The following is a 21,746-nucleotide window of genomic DNA, read 5'->3' as shown; positions in this document are numbered from 1 at the left end:
AGCACCAAAAGATTATAGGCACAAGCATAGAACTGACTGCTCGACAGCACAATAAGATCGCCAGCTCTGTACAAGTTTTCATCTTTTACGTCAGGTATAAAACATCAATCAAGCAACGTTATAAGCCTTAAACAAGCACAATTCTACAATCCACCAAGCATGCAAATTAATACTGCTACCAAGTAGCAATAGGCAGCGTATCTGAATGGAAAAGCACTCTAACCTGCAGGCTTCACTCGAACCCTCAGGACGCACATGGGTAAAACAAGAAAAGCACAGTATTTTCAAAAGCAAGCGTCTCTACTGAAGAATTCTACAACTACAAACAACAAATGAAAAGGTTGCTATGAAACCTCAAGGAAACTGTTCTCTTAGGTCACTCGACGGTTCACTGAAGTGAAACGTTAAGGTAGCCAGGGCTACGTAAAGTATGGGGACCTGGTGATGAGCTGGAAAGAGTTGCACACATCTCCAATTACTCCACAGAACAATAATCTTTACAGCAAAACGCACAATCCACTTTATCTCTCCCCGCCAGCAAGTTGTGTAGTTAAAAGCAGCCTGTCTACTCCATAATGGATCCTCAGTCACACTGTGCTTGGTGCCAGAGAGATAAAAGCCTTGGTGAGTTGTTACAGCTTCTATCACTCGCACAGTGCTCTTGTTCATACAATGATATTTACTGGAGACAAATGCTTATCACAACAATTGACAGAAACAGATTATTATGACCAGTGCAGTTATTTCTATTTCAATAGGAGGAGATTTACTCACCTATTAATTTATCCCCACAGAGCTTCATAGCATCAGGTTACCTTTGATTTGGGCCCAAATGATGGCCTAGGGAGAAAAAACAGCAAAATGGATAGTGTCAGCAAGTCACAATACGTAACACAATAACTTCGATAATATACAGCTCATAAGTGGAGTCTAATTATAACCAATTGTATCATCAGCAGCTTCATTTCAACTTTCCAGAAGAAACATTTAAGAGTACCTCATAGGAAAATAAAAACGGTCAAATTACTTAATCTGATACCGGTTTGATAATCGGAGTGCAAGACGACTGTATTCGAGTTCCTTGGCTTTCTATCAGCTTTTAGATATGAATCTGTCGTTCGACATTTACAAGGTATATATTTTTTTTAAACCCAGTAGCCCCCTCTATGCTGATATAGACAACCATTTTAAATGGCATTTTGAAATTCCAACAACAAAAGGCTTACTTTTTGGAAGTTGCAGGCTGAGTGTTTTATTTCATTCAAACTTCCATTGGCCAATGATCCCATACTTCTCGGCAGCGATAGCACAGTTATGCTGCATTGTACCATTCATACAGCAATGTGAGCAGACAGTGTGGCATTACACAGCCTACATGTATCACTCTGTGCAATGTACTTACATCTGTAAGCGCAATAGCCCACCAACCTCCAACTATTGCTGAAACTTTTACCGCGAACCCTTCTTAATAAACTTTTTCTGCCTATTGACTGTGAAGAGGCAGAAAATCTAGCCCATAAGAAAGAAATTTGAAGGACAGTCAGAAGAGCGATTGAAGAGTTTCAAAATCCGGTTGGGCGCCAGTTACAGTCAGGCCGCGGCCAGTGAAAGACACCACCTCCCCAACTGGTCTCCCAGAAGAGAGACATCCAATCTATGCGACTTGGGCAACATTTGGCAAAACTGCTTTACTTGCACTGGCGAGATGGAGAAAGTACTTCACATCAATGCAGGTCAAGGCAAGAGAAGGCTTTCAGGAAATACCCCGAGGGCTATTATTTGAAATCTGTGCCAATCTCGCAATCTCCACCTGCCCATTTAGTAATGGGATTAGCACTGGGGAGCAGAAAAATAACTCTCAATGAGCCAAGCTAAAGGAGCGAAGCCATTTTCTTTTTCAGCTAACTTGAAAAGTTCAATAAAGAAAGGCGAGACAGATTTAAACTTCAAACTGACAAAAGGTCTCGGGGCAGGGAACTGCAAAACCTACTCTCCTGTACACTGCAAGACAAGAATCCACAACAAGTTAATGCACAACATGCAAACACATGAAGATTGTTACTTGTTAGGTGCACTAGTCACACACTGCCGATGCATAGAATGTCTGAAGCACCTAAAGGCTGGTTATAATGCTGCTGGAATTACATGCAAGGCAAAAATATTCATTATTCTCAGAGCATTGACAGGGGAGAGTGACCACTTATTTTAGTGGTAATTATGCCACAAGAGTATACTTGACTGAAAAATGTTCCTTATGGTTTTCTTACCAAGAGAAACCTTATCAGAAACTCCCTCTATAACCTACTCTTAATTTTTTTTAAGCACAGCGCTTGAAGACATTGCCACCCCAAAAACACATTTTGCTGATGTAAATGGCTAGACATCAGTTTTTATAACCAGACCATGTCTCCGATTAACTGAAACCTTGTTTGGGTTAGTATAGCCTAGCAAAAATAATTAGCAGGCTTATGCTAAATTACAATGAACTACTTAAGGATGCTCTCCATGCCTTCAATCACCTCAGGTGTTGAAGTACCATAGGAACAGAGGAATTGCTAAATGAAGAAAGACCAAGGTTCATCTAGTTCGCCTTCTAGCATCATGGTAATCGCATGATAAAATGATAATGGATTCTTTGACTATTCATAGCAATCAATCTCTATCAATTAGTCTACAACAGATCCAAATATGACATGAGGAAAACCCCAGTGGTGGAGAGCATTGGGAACCATAGAACCAAAGTCACCTGTTCTTCATAAGCACGCTATACTTACAGTATATGAGCAATTTGAGACATGACATGTATCACAAAATGCTATTTGAAACAGTAGTTTAGTCACATAAAGTGGCCTACCATGCGACTAAACTACTGTTCCATCATCATCACCAACACTGTCATCAACTACTTGCAGTTATATAGTGTCTTTAGTGTAGAAAAAACATCCTACGGCAATTCACAAAGGCGTAATCAAAAAAATTGGACATTGAGCCAATTAGCAGGGGCAACCAAAAGCTTGAACTAAGAGGTGGGTTTTAAGCGGGATCTGAAAGGAGAAGCGGGAGGTGGAGAGGCGTTGGGGTTTAGGGAGGGAATGCCAGGAAGTGGCTGAAGTCAAGGTTGCCAATTGTGGGGCAAAGGGAGGGGGCTGCACAAGAGGTCATTCAAAGGAATGGAGAGTTCGGGGAGAGGGGCTTCGCAGGGCTGGAGGAGGTTACAGAGACAGAGAGGGATGAGGCCAGGAAGGGATTTAAATACAAGCATGAGAATTTTAACAATTTGAGGCAACCAGGTAAAAGATATCAAAGCAAAATAAAAGGCAAGCTACTAAACAGCCCAATACTTTGAAGTGGAATTAGAACACAAGAGAGCTCTTTCAGAAAGCGACCTCTACAATTCCTTTGACATGAAATAGCGCATTCTGTTTTCTTCTTATAATGTCCATAGTATTTGGAGATGTGATGTTACACGTAGAATACGGAGTCACAGACAGTGATCCACCAGAACAGAAGACCAAATTTCCCATCTTATACCATTTAATTCTTTTGCAAATAGTACTGTCAATCACTGTGGATTAGTCAAAAAAAGGAAAACACACATCGAGGGTGAAACTGGTCTTACCTTTAGCACGAAACAGGCTCATAGTGAATTGCCAGCCCGTTTTACACCGTGCCTGACTGACTACTGTACAATGAAAATGAAAACCAGGCCCAGTGTAAAATGGGCTGCTGATTTGCTAGGAACTCGTTTTGCGCCGCTTGCACAGACAAATTTCACCCCCATTGTCTGGATTCCAAGAAGCCGAGTATATATTTCAATTAACGCCGCGATCAAAGCACTTTTGTCTTAACTAGATCCCTGCTCAATTTACACAGAGTGCCTCCCGCCTACAGGAAACTCTTTTTTATCCGGCACCGACGGGACCGGCGTGGTGCCGGTTGATCAAAAAGTCCGGATTACAGAGAGGTATACTTACCAAGGTACGAGAGCCCCGTACACGGCCACTTGTGCAGGAGCCCCGGTTACACGGCCACAGATCCAGGAGTCCCCGTTGCACGGCCACAGGTGTCGGAACCCCGGTTACACGGCCACTAATATTATAGTAAAACTTACCTGAACCTACTCCTGAATTTTGCTGGTTAAGAGAGATTTCTGGATATTTAGGTGCCGGTTAAGAGAGTTTCCTGTATTTTGAAATTTAGCAAAGGAGCAACCTCCATCTTAAATGAAACAAACTCAAAGCTGGTAAATCCTATTTTGGTCACATACTGTACTGTGCATTATTACACCACATACATCAACTCCATGCCTCTCGCATTGCCGTTCTCTTGTCTGCATAACCATTTTATAGGATACATTGGAAACAGAGAATTTTGATTTCAGAATGATAATTGGTTTGATTATTGTAGCCTGTAATATACAGCAACCCTGTATAAAATTAATTATTTTGGTTTCTCAAATTATATTTCTCAAAGCACAAACAAAAGGCAATATGTTGCAGCATAATTCATCTGCAGACAATACTGCAGTGTGCCAATTACACAGATATGAAATGGAGCAAGTGAATTTCTGGGGTACGGAATGGTTCACCTCTTCCAGCTGTTAACATGGACCATAATGCAGGTTACTCCAGGTGTAATTACCACAACAGATATCTTGACAAAGACACAAGTGTTCTTTTCCCCCCAATAAAACACTGCGGCGAACTGCAAAAAGAAATGTTAGAATCATTCTAGAAATCAATCCAAATTAAAATTTAGTGCAATTTGCAGTTGATTACCTTTCAGCCCACTTCAAGCTGAACAACGTTCCACTTTGACTGCTGATTGATTGAGATAAATTTCCTCAGGGCGAGTCTAAATATACTTTTCTCTTAATATCACGATTCATGTGGTGACTGAAGGTGGTTTTACCTGACCCAGTTCCAGTTCCAGCTACACTCATCGTCGGAATACAACAAAAATATGCAAATTCTGTGGCAGGTCTTTTCACTCAAGTCTGCAGGAGCATTGGAAACTGCAGGGTAAACCTGCCTACCATCACATGTTGCTGCAACTGTGGGATTAACACAGCATTGTGCTACTAATTTGAACTTTGAGCAAAACGGAAAATAAAAAAGAATCAGGTTTTCTCCCCCTTATTAAAAGGGAAGAGTGTTTATTGGGTCCAGTCTCATTCTTAACAATGGAGCCTTGCCTATTCTTTACATTGTGTGTGAGGCATGAAAGGGCCACGGAGACGAACGTTCTGGTCCATTCAGATTTCAGGAATGGCCAAAATAAAACCGAATTAAAAAATCACCATGATACCTTCCATTAGAAGATAGCTACATCTTAATTAAACATACTCAGGCTCATGCAAACGCCAGTTCATGGATGTCCCCAGGACGCTTCACTGATTTTAGTAACTGTCTGCCCTGGGAAGACAGTCTGGAGGCTGATCCAGACGTACCCCAGAAAATCCACCATGATGCAGGCCAATAACATGCTATTGGAACAGGAACATCTCCTGATGAGTGAGTAGATAGTGGTGTCTCTTTATTAAAAAAAGAATGAGATATGGTGGGGGAATACATTGTACAGGAGATACTCCCGGGCCGTTCCTTCTCTTCCAACACTGAACGTGGATTGTTTTTAACTCTCTCAGTGCCACGGTCATGATAATTAATCAAGAGTGAGCTGGGTTCATGACACCACAACTAGATTTTCCACCGACAGAGGTTTCAGCAATGACTGTAGATATAGGTTTGTGGTGCGACACCCATTTTTCTATTGTTGGTGCTAAGCAGAATAATACAACTCATCAAGGAATACTTTAAATGCTGGGAACACGTGGGCACAAACTACTATCAAGCAGTTATGAGCGGGCTGGATTCATAGACCATTAACACACAGGCATAAACCTCCTCAGCCACTGAAATACGCCCTTTGAAGACACGGCGCCAGCCAACTCACACAGAAGATGGGGCCTTTCTTATTTAAAAAATGTTATGCTGCCTAAAAGGCAACTTTTAGTGGCTCTCCTCACTACCATATTGCAAAAGAACGGAAAATTAAAACTGTTGGAAATTTTCACCCACTGGAGGGGAGTGAACTGCTTTAGAAACTCCTAAATATAGATTACAAGAAAATCTGATGCTGGAGCGAGCTTTCCACATCTTGGTTTCAAACCCCAAGGAATTAAGTAGGCCAAAAGCCTTCACAGTGCGCGGCTAATCTATTATCAGTATGGAGCAAAGGGATGTGTTTTACTCAAGTCACTATTACTGAAGTGGTTTCACAGATCCAGCCGTAATAGGGAAGTACTTTATTCTGAGATTCAGACAGGTGCTTGGACACGTACACTAGTTCCCATTTTTGGGACAAACATTTACTGATCGGGGAAAATCAAAAAGGACAGTGAGAGAAGTCACTTTTCAAATAGTCTGCACAAGAGGTTCCGTTTGCGCAGAAGTAGCATTACATAGAATGTACAGCACAGAAACAGGCCATTCAGCCCAACTAGGGATCTACATCTCATCAGAACGCATTCAGAGGTAGAATGTCACTGACTGACCCTGGACGATGATTTACCAGTCAAGCTCTAATGTCTCAGTGCTATTTAAGCACTATTCAGACATTTGCTTCAGATACAGAATGATTTCCTACAAAGTCATCAACTGGGTAATAATCAATGCCATTTTACATTACAACCACCACTGCCAGTAAACCTGGTCTCATGTGCCACCTGCTCACATTTCCCATCAGACACCTTGCTCCCGCCAACCCCAATGCCCCCCAGCCTGCTGTGCAGCAGCAGCAGTGAGCAGCACACAATAATGGCAGAAGTGGGGGATTGGACAGAGTAGGTGCGGACATCACAAGGAGGGGCAAAATCTGGGATCCGAAAGCACTGGATTGTGAGGGAACACTGATGGTGCACATAAGTCAGGGGGGCAGGGGGAAAACAGAGTCCTGCTGCCCATATTCGTCTCCCCCCCCCCCGCCACCCCCACCCCGCTCCATGCCAAACACCAGCACTACCTTCCCAGTGCTGACAGAGTCCTCAACCCCCATCCTATAAGCTACCAGAAACCAGTCGCCCCCTATCTACACTGACAGAACCCTCCCCATTTCTTGCAGACTGCGCAATCCTAGCTTCACCCTCAGCTTTCACACACCCCACCTATTAGTCCTGACAGACCCTGTGATTCACCTCCTCAATACTCAGACCCCAGAATTCCCCACCCCACTACTCAAGTAATTCTGCTCCGAAGCCTCCCACTTCAGTAGAGCAAAGCTCCAACATCACTCCCTCTCTGCTGCCATAGATTTTGATCCCAGCCCTTATAGGCATTACTGCATATATAGTTTTTGTGAGGTACATCGTGTGTTGAATTGGTCAGCTCTGATGGACGGGCCACATTGTCCGCATGCCCGATACGAGACTCCCAAAACAAGCGCTCTACTCGGAGCTCTGGCACGCAAGAGAGCCCCAGGTGGGCAGAGAAAATGCTTCAAGAACACCCTCAAAGCCTTCTTGAAAAAGTGCAACATCCCCACTGACACCTGGGAATCCCTGGCCCAAGACCGCACAAAGTGGAGGAGAAGTATCCGGGAAGGCGCTGAACACCTCGAGTCTCTTCGCCGGGAGCAAGCGGAAACCAAGCGCAAGGAGCACACGCCAACCCAAGCACCCCACCCACCCGCCCCTTCAACCACTGTCTGCCCCACCTGTGACAGAGACTGCAGGTCCCGCATTGGACTCATCAGTCACCTGAGAACTCATTTTTAATGTGGAAGCAAGTCATCCTCGGTTCCGAGGGACTGCCTAAGAAGGAGAAGAAGGAGGATTGTGTTGAAATGAATATAGAGTACAAATATGCATTTCTCAAGCATTAACTAGGAATTATTAATCAATTACATGAACTGAAGCAGTTAAAGAAAGAAAGATTTACATTTATATAGCGCCTTTCACGACCACCAGACATCTCAAAGCGCTTTACAGCCAATGAAGTACTTTTGGAGTGCAGTCACTGTTGTAATGTGGGAAACATGGCAGCCAATTTGCGCACAGCAAGGTCCCACAAACATCAATGTGATAATGACCAGATAATCTGTTTTTGTTATGTTGATTGAGGGATAAATATTGGCCAGGACACCGGGGTACACTACACATCTGTTAAATCATTCCAGCTATTTTTACAAGTGTTTATTTATTTTTTTTAATAATAGATTGCGGCCACATCCAGTTAACAAAGACAAATTTGACACTAGTTGTGTAGGGCAGTCAACAAGCGAGTCAGAGATTTCCCATCTGCCTACGCATGTTCCCACAGCTCTTGCTCAGCAAAGCTGCGAATCACAGAGAGTGGATTCTATATTTGTCTCCCCCCCCCCCCCCACTCAATGCCAAACACAAGCACCACCTTCCCAGTGCTGACAGAGTCCTCAACCTCCACCCTAAAAGCTACCAGGAACCAGTCGCCCCCTATCGACACCGACAGAACCCCCCCCACAGAGTGGACACAGCTGCATCGGTAGAAGTATTTGGGAGTTTGGAAGTGCCACTTGCTGCTGGTAATCAATACAGACTTTTCAAATTTTACGACAGGTGTGGAGTAAACCATTAAGATGGTCAAGACTGCAGTCGGTGCTGCTGCGCCAAACCGAACCAGAATATCCAGCTTCTTTTACAGCTGTAGCAGGAACAGTGGATCCGTCAGTTGTGTGTCCTGCTGACACAATCCAATCTTGTATGTTTGCCGGCATTTTCCACTCCAGGTACATTAGTAACAGCGTAAGCTCAAGGAACAGCACCTCATCTTCCGATTAGGCACTTTACAGCCTTCCGGACTCAATATCGAGTTCAACAATTTCAGATCATAATCTCGGCCCCTATTATATTTTTATATATTTTTTATCCACACCTTTGGTTTGTGCCTTTTCCTTTTTCTCTCTCCCACATGGCAGCTGTCTCTCACTCTGCCAGCGCATTTCACACTTCATCTCGAGCCATCTTTTGTCTCTTTACCTGTCCTATTACCATCCCGTCTCGCCTTGAATATCTCTTAATGTCTCTTCGCTTCCCTTTTGTTCTTTCATCCCCCATTTCCCAGCCCCCAAACTTGTTTTTTAATCTGTTTCATTTCCTGCTTTTTTCTCAGTTCTGAAGAAGGGTTTCGACCTGAAACGTTAACTCTGTTTCTCTCTCCACGGATGTTGCCTGGCCTGCTGAGTTTTTCCAGCGTTTTCAGTTGTTATTTCGGATTTCCAGCATCCGCAGTATTTTGCTATTACATTAGTAACAGATTCAGTAAGATGCAATGCAACTCTCCACGGCATTTGTGCTGGGCTACCAAACCTATTTCCTCCTCCAGTGCAAAGGGCTGGCTGCCACGTTTTCCCCGCTTCCTCCTGAAGACACTGATTCTTGGGGGCTGAAACTCCTCTTTAACCAGAACATGTAACAATATAGTGTAATGTGTTTGGGTTCATTTCTTTGGATGCTAATTTAACAAAACTGTTAACCCATTTATTTCAGATAGATTAACAACTTTATTAAAATAGTGCACACAGGAATTAGATAGAAAAGTATTAACAAGTGCACGAAAAGTAGTACTTGGGGTACCGTTCCAAGGGCTTGCTCTAGAACAATGCCAAGGCAGCAGATGCTCGTGTGACATTAGATTGTGAAGGGTATTGCAGACATCCCAATCCTATCCTCACCCAATATCCACACACAGACACTTGCCAGCAGGAGTCACTTGATAATTTTCCTGAGCAGGAATGGCGATTGGTTGTCCCATTGCCTTGACTAGCGATACGGAGACTAATCATTGCCCCGGTTACCACCTCAGCCAAGAGCTGTTAACTCAGCATAGATCAAATGATGAACTGTGACCTTCCTGCCCTCTGTGGTTCAGTTCCACCCTGACCAGTATATTTGCCAAATGAACCGTCATAGGAACATATGAACCCAGGAACAGGAGGAGGCCATTTAGCCCCTCGAGCCTGTTCTGCCATTCAATGAGATCATGGCTGATCTGCGATCTCACTCCATATACCATCCTTTAGCCCATATCCCTATGGTTAACAGAAATCTATTAATCTCAGATTTAAAATCAACAATTGATCTAGCATCAATTGCCGTTTGCGGAAGACAGTTCCAAACGTCTACCACCCTTTGTGTGTAGAAGTGTTTCCTAATTTCACTCCTGAAAGGCCTGGCTCTAATTTTGAGACAATGCCCTCTAGTCCTAGACCCTCCCTCCATCAGGGAAATCACTATCTGTCATTTTCAAATTATACTCGGGCAGGAGGTTTTGCTCATCTCCAACTGTCAATGTTGGATGCTGGACACACAGCAAAAGATAGGCACACCACGTGAAACACTCCTTTAGTCAGGAAGCAAAACAAGTAAACTATACAACATCGGTGTTGCACTGAAACCAGCTCTCATCTTAATATTGGCTTTTCATTCATTTGGAGCCATTTGGATAACCCAATACAAAAAAAGTGAACTCTCAGCTTCCAAGCAATCATCAACAGGATACAGGAAGTAATAGAAATATCACCTCAAGTATATGCAAAAACAAGTCTTGGTAGCAATGGCCTGACAAACCAAAAATACTGTCCAGTGTTTATCAAATAAAATCTCAGTTATCTTCTTTCTGTGCAACCATCAGTTAATTGTGGATTTTTCCCTCATGAATTAAACTATACAGCATACTAACACTGCAGTATCCTATACTTATCATCCAGTGGTTCCCACCCCAGCTGAATGACCTACCTATTAGTATGTGGATGCTCATTAAATGACAATGAATTTAATACATCCTCACAGAACATTCACACACAATGCCCACAAAGTTCTGCAATTGAGAGTCCAATTCACATCTGTGATCTCAACTTCCTTATCTGGTTCTCACGAGTAGGGAGGAAAGCTTTCGTTTATAACAATGACTGTAGCAAAGTCAATAATGTTTCTGTGCACAAGTGCGAAGACTGGGAAGGCTCCAAGTTCAACCACTGGTCAGTACCAAGTTTGTTAATATCGATGGTGGGAGTGCCGAGCTGGAAGAAAGTCAGGAAAATGTGTATGTGGGGGCGCTGGACAAAAACCAGATTAGATTACGTTTGGTTATGATGTTCCCACACAAGCAGCCTGCTCATTGTGTAGGCTCCAGAGCACGATATTGAGAGCGATAGAGAGAGTGAGCATGCGCAAGTCTAAAGACAGGCAAGCAAATCATAGACACCAGTATGTAACCTAAGGAAAATTATATAGGATATACGGCACAGAAACAAGCCATTTGGCCCAACCAGTCCATGCCGGTGTTCATGCTCCACTCGAGCCTCCTCCTGTTTTTCCTCATCTAAATCTATCAGCATAACCCTCGATTCTCTTCTCCCTCAAATGTTTGTCCAGCCTCCCATTAAATGCATCGATACTTTGCGCTTCAACTACTCCCTGTGGTAACGAGATCCACATTCTCACCACTCTTTGGGTAAAGAAGTTTCCTCTGAATTCCCTATTGGATTTCTTGGTGACTATCTTATATTGATGGCCTCTAGTTCTGCTCTTCCCCACAAGTGGAAACATTCTCTCTGTATCCACTCCATCAAAACCTTTCATGATTCGAGATTAGGTTACCCCACAGCCTTCTTTTTTCAAGAGAAAAGAGGCCCAGCCTGTTCATCCTTTCCTGATATGTATACCCTTACATTTCTGGTATCAACCTTGTAAATCTTCTCTGCACCCTCTCCAGTGCCTCTATATCCTTTTTATAATATGGTGACCAGAACTGTATGCAGTACTCTAAATGTGGTCTAACCAAGGTTCGATACAGGTTTAGCATAACTTCCCTACTTTTCAATTCCTATCCCTCGAGAAATAAACCCTAGTGCTTGGTTTGCTTTTTTTATGGCCTTGCTAACCTGTGTCGCAACTTTTCGTGATGTGTGTATTTGTACTCCGAGATCCCTTTGTTCCTCTACCCCACCGAGACTCGCACCCTCCAGGTAATAAGTGACCTCCCTATTCTTCCTACCAAAATGTAATACCTCACATTTATCAGTGTTGAACTTCATTTGCCAATTATTTGCCCATTTTGCAGGTTTATTAATGTCTTCCTGTAATTTGTTGCAGTCCTCCTCAGTATTGACTATCCCCCCCAATTTGGTGTTATCCGCAAATTTAGAAATTGTGTTTTTGATTCCAAAGTCTAAATCGTTAATGTAAATTGTGAACAACAGTGGTCCCAGCACTGATCCTTGTGGAACACCACTACCCACCTTCTGCCACTGTGAATAGCTACACTTTACCACTACTCTCTGCTTTCAGTCTTGAAGCCAGGTAGCAATCCATTCTGCTACTTGTCCCCTGACTCCGCATTCTCTGACCTTGTTCATCAGTCTATTATGGGGTACCTTATCGAAGGCCTTTTGAAAATCTAGATAAATTACATCGACTGCATTACCATTGTCTATGGTCTGTTACCTTTTCAAAAAATTCAATGAGGTTGATTAAGCAAGACTTTCCCTTTTGAAATCCATGCTGACTATTTCTTATTATATTTTTGGTTTCTAGATGTTCTTCTATTTTCTCCTTTAGTAGGGATTCCATTATTTTTCCCACCACCGATGTTAAGCTGACTGGTCTATAATTCCCTGAACATGTTCTATCCCCCTTCTTGAATACAGGCATTGTGTTAGCTATCCGCCTGTCTTCTGGCACTACACCTTTTTTTAAACGAATTATTAAATATGTTCAGTAATGCCTCTGCTATCTCTTCCCTAAATTCTTTTAAAATGCCAGGATGCAATCCTTCCGGACCAGGAGTTTTATCCTCTTTGAGTTTGATTAGTTTATTTAATATATCTCCTCTTTTTATTTTAAATGCACTTATCTCATGATTAATCTCATCATCCAATGTCATGTCCACCTGTTCTATCTCCCTGGTAAATACTGAAGCAAAATAATTATTTAATATTTCTGCCATCTCTCTATCGTTACCTGTGGTATTATCCTGTCTATCCCTTAATGGTCCTATTCCCATCCCAACCTTCCTTTTTTTATTGATGTGTCTGTAAAATATTTTACTATTTTGTTTTATGTTCCTTGATAATTTAATTTCATAGTTCCTCTTTGCTTTCCTAATTATTTTTTTGACTTCTCTCCTAATCGCTTCATATTCTCCCCTATCATGCACTCCCCTGCTGTCTATGTACTTAATGTGTGCCTCTTTCCTTACCCTCAATTGTTCCCTTATGGCTTTATTCATCCATGGAGTCTCATTAGTGTTTAGTTTGTTCTTTCCTTTTAGCGGAATATATTGTTCCTGCGCTCTGTTGAACACCGTTTTAAATGTTTCCCATTGCTGTTCTACATAGTTGCTACAATATTGTTGCCCATTTTATTTTCCCCAAGTTCTATTATCAGCCCCTCAATATCAGCTTTTCTCCAATCTATTACCCTGGTTTTCATCATACTTATGTCCTCTTAATGATCATCTTAAAGCATATTATATTACTTCTCTGCTCTGGTTCATTCCCCATTACTAGATCCAATAGCGAATCCTCCCTTGTTGGGCTTTTTACTTATTGGGTTAGAAAGGAGTCCTGTACACATTGTAGGAACTCCATTCCCTTATCCCCTTTACCTACCCTTTCTGTCCAATTAATATCGGGTTAGTTAAAATCCCCCATGATTATTATTCTATGTTTTTTTACTCATTTCCCTAATTTGTCTGCATATTTCTTCCTCCACCTCCCTTCCACTATTAGGTGGTCTGTAGACTACACCTATTAGTGTGATTGATCCTTTATTATCTTTTATCTCTATTCACATGGATTCTATTTTTGTCTTGCTGCTAGCTGCGTCACTTTTTTCTACTGCCATTATGTTATCCCTAATAAGTACAGCTATTCCACCTCCCCATTTTCCCTCTCTATCTTTTCTAAATATGTTATATTCTGCAATGTTTAATTCCCAGTCCTGATTTTTCTGTAGCCATGTCTCAGTCATCCCTACTATGTCTGGTTCCTCACAATGAATGATTGCCTCCAGCTCCCCTTTTTTATTACTGACACTGTGAATTGCTGTACAGACAGTGTAACTCAATTTTAAAAGGATTTCCTCTCACTTTATGTTTAGCCATCTTTTTAGACTCTATGGGAAAAATTCGGTTGCTTTGTGCCTCCTGTTACCACCCCGAGGGGGCACTAACGGGGCGCAAAACAACTAGCGCCCGGGCACGGCGCCGCTGATGCCTCCCGCAAAATTCAGTGGGAGGTTAGAGGCGGCGGTAGCGCACCGTGGCGATGCACCTACGACGGTGAAGCCATCACCATGCACACCGCCCCGCTCGTGCCCCGGCTGCAAACTTGGCTCGAGTCCCCTGACCGATCACCGGATGATATGTCCAACAGGGTCAGGGTGGCGTTTTTGCGGCCGGGGCGGCGATAATTGAAGGGCAGGTGCCAGGCGGCCATTTTTTTTTAGGTCGCCTGCCAGCACCTGCCCCCCTCGCCTCCTGCTGCGAGCCAATTTTCCACCCCATAACTCTATTTATTCCCTTGCCATCAATGTCCTCCCTTACCTTATTTTTTCCTGTGCTCTCTTTTCCTGTTTTGTTTATATTTAGGCTGGTTACGTTTCTTGTAGATCCCTCCCTCCCTCCCCCCCGCCCAATCTTACTAGTTTAAAGCCTTTGCCAACTCCCTATTTCAAGAAGATTCAAGATTCAAGATTCTTTATTTGCCATATGTAACTAGTACAATGGAATGCTTACTCCCCAATCACTCCCACAATAAAGCTGTGGGAGCTCACAGAGACACATCAGCTCTTTTTACAGCGCCGTGTTCAGAAGGTAGGACACGGGTCCCATCCTGGTTCAGGGGGAGCCCGTCCCATCGGTACAGCTCCTTCCTGTCCCAGAACTGGTGCCAGTGTCCCATGAAAAGGAACCCCCTCTTTCCCACACCAGCCCTTTAGCCACGTGTTAATTCTCCTGATCTATCTGCTTCTATGCTAATTTGCATGTGGCTCAGGCAATAATCCAGAGATTATTATCCTCGAGGTCCTGCTTTTTAATTTAGAGCCAAGCTCCTGATACTCTTTCAACAGGACCTCCTCCCTATTCCTACCTATGTCGTTTGTTCCAAATTCGGGGGGGGGAAAGCTCATCTCATTATACAAAGATATCAAGAATAAAACAAGTGACACATGTTCCGAGTCCTACCTTCCTGTAACAGCCAGTAGACATAAGTGAAAATGATCCCAACCACTTGTTTTCCCCACCTTGTTTTTCCATCAGTTCTAAAGGGAATCGAGTTAATGAGCTCCAAATCAGATCCTGCTCTTGCAGTCCCAAATTAAAGCATCAATTACTGCCTGCTCCAAGTACATTGGGCAGGAGTTTCCAAGACAGCGCAATTCGCTCGAAATCGGCCAAACCAGCGCAAAAGAGCGAGGAATTTCAAGCGCAAATTACGCCCAGCACAAAGAGTTCCTGTGATTGTCTGTGCTAGTTTTTAAAAAAACATCGCGCCAGAAGCTGGCTCTGCCCATAAAACTGGCCACGTCCCTAGATCGAATGAATCACCATTGCCAATTTCCGTTAATTGCACTCATTTGTGGGCCTTCAAGGAGGCTCTAAAACTTAAGCTAGTTTTTTTTCCAGGCGCAAGGACACTAAAAGACACGTTTTAAAAGCTTTTAATTATATATCTTCTAATTTATTAAGAAACTGACTAGTGTACACCAATGAAACTAGTTAATGGTTCTGTAGAGTTTAAAAAAAATCATTTTCAGTTATTTAAAATCAGGTTACTCACAGGTGGTGGACCAGACACTCTGATTAAAACTGTTTATTTTTTTGCGACAAACACGTTTTCAGCCGTTTTAATAGAACAGCACCAGGTTACCACTCTTAAATATACCAAGCAATGGTTTTTAAAGCAAATTTTAAAATAATGATGTTCTAAAACGCTGCCCCATTGCGCTGGTTCACGGAACATTTTGTGTCCGACGATATGCAAATGAGTATGAGCGGAAACTTGAGCAAATAAACAACTTCTGAAAACTAGCGCAACGTGCGCCCAGATCGGCGATTGCGCCCAAAGCGGGAACTTTTACCGTTATGTTTTTCTGGTCAGCTGAGTTATATCGAATACAGAAAACAACACTGAAACCACATTTAATACATATTTATACCCCTCTGAGTAAGCGCAGATGCAAGCGTCGTCTGCATACTGTAATTCGATGACAGAGGATGGGACGACCTTGGATCTGGACTGGAGGCGACGGAGGCTGAACAGTTTCCCGTTTGTTCTCTAAATTAGCTCCACTCCAGCGGGGAGCTTACTGAGGGCGAGATGGAGCATTGCAGCCAGGAAGATCGAGAAGAGCGTTGGTGCGATGACACAGCCTTGCTTGACCCCGGTCCATATGTGAATTGGGTCTGTGGTGGATCCGTTGGTCAGGATCACGGCTTGCATGTTGTCGTGAAGCAGGCAGAGGATGGTGACAAACTTTTGAGCGATCACAATCCATTGGCAGGATAGGCGCACCAACGTCAGTGTTCTCGCTCAGGCCAACATCGAAGCTTTGACCACATTTGATCAGCTCCGATGGACGGGCCACATCATCCGCATGCCTGATACGAGACTCCCAAAACAAGCGCTCTACTCGGAGCTCCGACACGGCAAGAGAGCCCCAGGTGGGCAGAGGAAACGCTTCAAGGACACCCTCAAAGCCTCTTTGAAAAAGTGCAACATCCCCTCCGACACTTGGGAATCCCTGGCCCAAGACCACACAAAGTGGAGGAGAAGCATCCAGGAAGGCGCCGAACACCGAGTCTCTTCGCCGGGAGCAAGCGGAAGCCAAGCGCAAACAGTGGAAGGAGCGCACGTCAACCCAAGCACCCCATCCACCCGCCCGCCCCTTCAACCACCGTCTGCCCCACCTGTGACAGAAACTGTAGGTCCCGCATTGGATTCATTAGTCACCCGAGAACTCATTTCTAGTGTGGAAGCAAATCATCCTCGGTTCCGAGGGACTGCCTAAGAGAGAGACATATTTATACAAATACGCGCAGTCCACATACATTGGTGAGGTAGATTACCATATAGTAAATCTGATGTAGATAATTTCACTCCTCACAAAGATCAATTGCTTAGTCAAAATCGAAAGCCATAATTCATACACAAGCAATGTCATTCACTGGCTATTCAGCATTATATGGACTTCCAGAATTGACGACATGCTTCTGTTTGCTCTAAGACTCGTACATTCATCGACTGTCCTCAGCAATGACTGCAAGTTGCTGCCATTCTTTAACACGCGTGAAAGGTCATCATAACTCAGTCATGCCTGCAGCACTTGAGAGTTACAAGTCTTTTACACTTGGACACTAACTGCCATAATTCATCACAAGCTATCCTTTCCTGTTAGAAAAGGGCTATCGTAACAGGTCACTGTTGCAGTGAGTTCATAACTCTCCATGCACGCGACTGAACAGAAAGCCCCGTTTCTTGCAGTGTTAGTGCAATGTTGCAATTGTCTGCGTTGGTCACAGAAACTGACTTTACAATAGAACAGATGGTAACAATTATTAGAGGGGAAGTGTCTCATCAGGATTCATGCAGAAAATGCTGTAAATGCACAGCTGGACCATTAGCATTGAAAAGGGAAAAGATTACCATCTCTCTCTAGATGCTGACAGACCAGCTGCGTATTTTCAAACTTCCCACAAATGTACTTTTTCTTCTCTTCGTACCAGAGTTCAGTTGCTAGCTATTTTCACAACAGGCCACAGCGGGAAGGGAAAAAGAATGTGAGCAGAACCACCAACTAAGCCATCACCCATATCAGAAAAAAGCTACCAGTTTTTATTATCTGTCAAAGTGTTTTGAGAAAACCTACAAAGCTCCAGGAGCAGAAGCTCCTCAACAAGTCAGTGATTTCTCAGCAAGAACACGTGAAACACTTGCCTTTGTTACCTCTAGAATTTACTGTTCCAATGGCCTCCTGGCCGGCCTCCCATCTTCCAGCCTACATAAACTTAAGCTTATCCAAAACTCTGCTGCCCGTGTCCTAACTCGCACCAAGTCCCGTTCACCCATCACTCCTGTGCTCGCTGGCCTACACTGGCTCCCGGTCCGGCAACGCCTCAATTTTACAATTCTCATCCTTGTTTTCAAATCCCTCCCCATCACTGGAGCCTTCTTCAGCCCGACAAGCCGAAGAGATCACTGCGCTCCTCCAATTCTGGTCTCTTGAGCATCCCCGAGTTTAATCGCTCCAGCACTGGCGGCCGTGCCTTCTGTTGCCAAGGCCCTAAGCTCTGGAATGCCCTCCCTAAACCTCTCCGCCTCTCTTTCCTCCTTTAAGATGCTGTCTTAACATCTCCTTATGTGGCTCGGTGTCAAATTTTTGTCTGATAACGCTCCTATGAAGCGCGTTGGGACGTTTTGCTATGTTAAGAGGCACTATAAATGCATTACATAGAATATGCACAGGATATACGGCACAGAAACAGGCCATTCGGTCCAACCAGTCCATTCTGGGCCCAACCAGTCCATGCCGGATTGTTATTGTTGAATAATAAATTGGAATGAAATATCAGGGTTTATCACATCATTCCCTTCCCTGATAAAACACTTCAGTACTGCATATCATGGCAGTCTAAAAGTAACTCAAAAAAGTCACATAGCAATTTTAACTAGGTGGAAATGGTCTTGCAAAAGCACTTCACTCCATGAAACCAGATTCCTAAATGCCCCACAAAAATAGTCTTCAACACAACACTGGCAAAACACAAAATGTTAACAGAAATTTGGACCAGTATTTGTACATTGTTACTTACTTTTTGTGCATTTTTAAGATACTGGGCACAATTTGCAGACTGACCACCTTTAAGAAGCATTGGGTGGCAATGATCAAAAGGAGATTAAAAAAGAGGCAAATTTCCAATGCACTGTATCTCAATTTATTGCTGACCTGAGATTGAACCACACCATGACCAGTTAGTTGAAATCATTCAATTTCACAACTGAAAATGCTGAAAATCTGTTTATCTCACTCTGATGGTAAATACAAAATGGTCACAAGGACTCCAGTCAGACCAATGAATCTGAAATCTAGTGAAAGAATATGTTAAAGGAACACCCTTCTTCGACTGAAGCTGTTCGAGACGATGTCCCACTTTCTTCCACAAGATGTTACGCGCAAGCAACGCAAAGAATATTGTGACCCAATTTAAATCATTGAGTGTTGCATTTGTTTGTGAATGAAAAAGGTCAGCCAAATTTTTTTTTGATATAAAGAAAAGACTTGCATTTATATAGCGCCTTTCATGACCACCAAACGTCCCAAAGCGCTTTACTGGGACAAAGGACTTTTTGAAGTGTAGTCACTGTTGTAATGTAGGAAACACAGCAACCAATTTCCGCACAGCAAGCTCCCACAAACACCAGATAATCTGTTTTTGTGATGTTGATTGAGGGATAAATTTTGGCGAGGATACCGGGGATAACTCCCCTGCTCCTCTTCGAAATAGTGCCATGGGATCTTTTACGTCCACCTGAGAGAGCAGACTCTCGGTTTAACGTCTCATCCGAAAGATGGCATCTTCGACAGTGCAGCACTCCCTCAGCACTGCGCTGGGAGTGTCAGCCCAGATTTTTGTGCTCAAGTCTCTGGAGTGGGACTTGAACCCACAACCTTCTGACTCAGAGACGAGGGTGCTGCCCACTGAGCCATGGCTGACACAGATGAAAACCACCTTTAAGCAAAAACACTTATTTGCTGGATGAAGATCAAAAATGCTCGTAATAGAGGCTTGCCAAAAGGTCAGAACTGTTATTGCCCATAAAATCAACCAAGCTTGTTTAGAATGCAGAGCACTGCAGGAAGCATATAAAATGACCAAAAACATGTTGCATGTATGAATGCACCCACTGCTAATTAAAAAAAAAAAGCAATAAAGGCAATGACATATCACCCAAAAAAAGTATGAAGTTGGTTTTCCTGCCACGGTAAACACAACATTCTGGTTCGGGACATAAAACCCCATTAAGGCACTAGTTAATATTTTTCAGTATATTTATAATGTGTAATTATAATCAGTGGACTGGGGCTGGCGGTCCTGGAATCTTTGGCTATGGGGTTGGGGGCGGGGAGCGGTTAGAAAAGAAGAGTAGGAGGCTGCAGGGAGTGTGCACGGTACTTGTACACTGCTGGCAGTAAAAAGAAAGATTGTCCCCTTGCGACCATCTGATCGCAACAGGGCAAGTGCCTGCCTGCCCCTCTCACACGTACTTGCAGCTCAGCCAGTTTAACTTGTCACCAAGAGCGATGGTCGTCTTTTGTTACTGGAAGTTGCTCCTGAAGGGTGGGTGACTCACGCATTAGACTAGCACATTGTGGCCTGGGTTTCCTGGGATTGCGGTTGGGATCAGGATCTCTCTTTCGGGCTCACCCCATGTGAGGTGAATTTGGGCGGACCTAATCCAGTTCCTATTGAGTGCAGGCCTGTTGCACAAGACCATGCCCGACTTACCACAAACAAGCTAAAGGAGCCCGTTTTTTTGCACAATGGGGCCAGAAGAGACTGGAAATGTCACATCGGTGCATGACAATATGCCGAGATTGGGTTAAAACACAATGGCCTAGAAATTAGGTTTGCCTCCGCCAGGGCTTTTGCGCCCGAAATTTTGCGCCCGCGATAATTGCCGCTGCGCCCGCCAAAAATTCAGCTGCCCCACGCCCAGACGGCTGCGGGCGCTAATGGAGGGTTTCAGCGCCTCGCTATGGGCGCTGAATGCAGGTTTGCGGCGCTAATCCCCCGCTGCGGCACCCGATGCGGTGCGGCAGGCTGGGGTACTGCAGGCCTCCTCCTTCTGTTAAGGAGGAGCTGCCTGCAGCCGACCGCTGACCGGTCGATTCGCCCGACAAATGAGCCCGACACCTCGGAGAAGTGCCGGGCTCGCGGGCCACACACATCAGTGCCACGGGGGGGTGGTGGAGGAGTCCGGGGAGGGAGGTGCGGGCAGGCGGCCGCCGGGAAAGCGGCCGGCCGCCGCGCCACCTTAATGTGCCGGCGCTACGTGCTGCAACATCCCGTTGAACAATCGTTGGTTGCGGCTGCCACAGGCGAGGCGGCCGCAACTGAATTTGGGCGTCCGGCCGCGTTACCACGGCAACCGGGACGCTGCGCACACCGATGACGTCATTGGTGCCGGCGCAGCGCTACCGGCTAACGCCGATGGTAGGGCCCAACGCAATTTCGATCGCGGCTATAATTCCGGCGCAAGGCCCTCTAACGCTTCTAATTGGGCGCTAACCCCACCGAATTTCTAGGCCAATGTGCCGTATTTTGCAACCCCTAAGGGTGCATACGAGGTGTGTACGCACCTGTAGGGGCCGCGCAAGTTCCGGGTTCAGGCATGCGAAGAGCGTGTGCTAAAACCCAGCACTTGCGAATCTGCTTGACAGATCCCGCGGGTGGAGAGTTGGGCGATTTGTCCAACTTCCGCCCGCTGAATGCCTGTGAAATTCTTACGTCTGGTTAAAGCAGGCGTAAGTTTTTAAAAAATAGAAAAATAAAATGTTATCACTCATTTATACATTAAAAGCCCTGTCCAATAAGGTAAGTTTATTTTTAGCCCCGTATAATATTTTTTTCAAAAAATTTAATTGTTAAAATATTTAATTAAATGGCATTTAAATTAATTTTAAGTATTTAATTTAAAAATATATATAT

General features: G+C 44.1%; 1 protein-coding gene across 3 annotated transcripts in view; it reads right to left on the bottom strand.

Moving 5' to 3' along the window:
• Nucleotides 1–21,746, bottom strand: part of atp8b4 (ATPase phospholipid transporting 8B4) — a 286,247-nt gene that overhangs the window by 194,014 nt on the left and 70,487 nt on the right. For all 3 annotated transcript variants that reach the window (XM_085968674.1, XM_085968673.1, XM_085968675.1), the window contains exon 3: nucleotides 775–840. In XM_085968674.1, coding sequence (XP_085824800.1) covers nucleotides 775–802 — 28 coding nt within the window. In that variant the 5' untranslated portion in view covers nucleotides 803–840. The remainder of the gene's footprint in view (nucleotides 1–774; nucleotides 841–21,746) is intronic.

The sequence above is a fragment of the Somniosus microcephalus genome, chromosome 27 (assembly GCF_052327205.1).
Source record: "Somniosus microcephalus isolate GS21.2 chromosome 27, FLI_Smic_1.0, whole genome shotgun sequence".
Classification (NCBI taxonomy): Eukaryota; Metazoa; Chordata; class Chondrichthyes; order Squaliformes; family Somniosidae; genus Somniosus; species Somniosus microcephalus.
The sequence above is the reverse complement of the archived record's forward strand: the minus strand, read 5'-3'. Positions and strand labels throughout refer to the sequence as shown.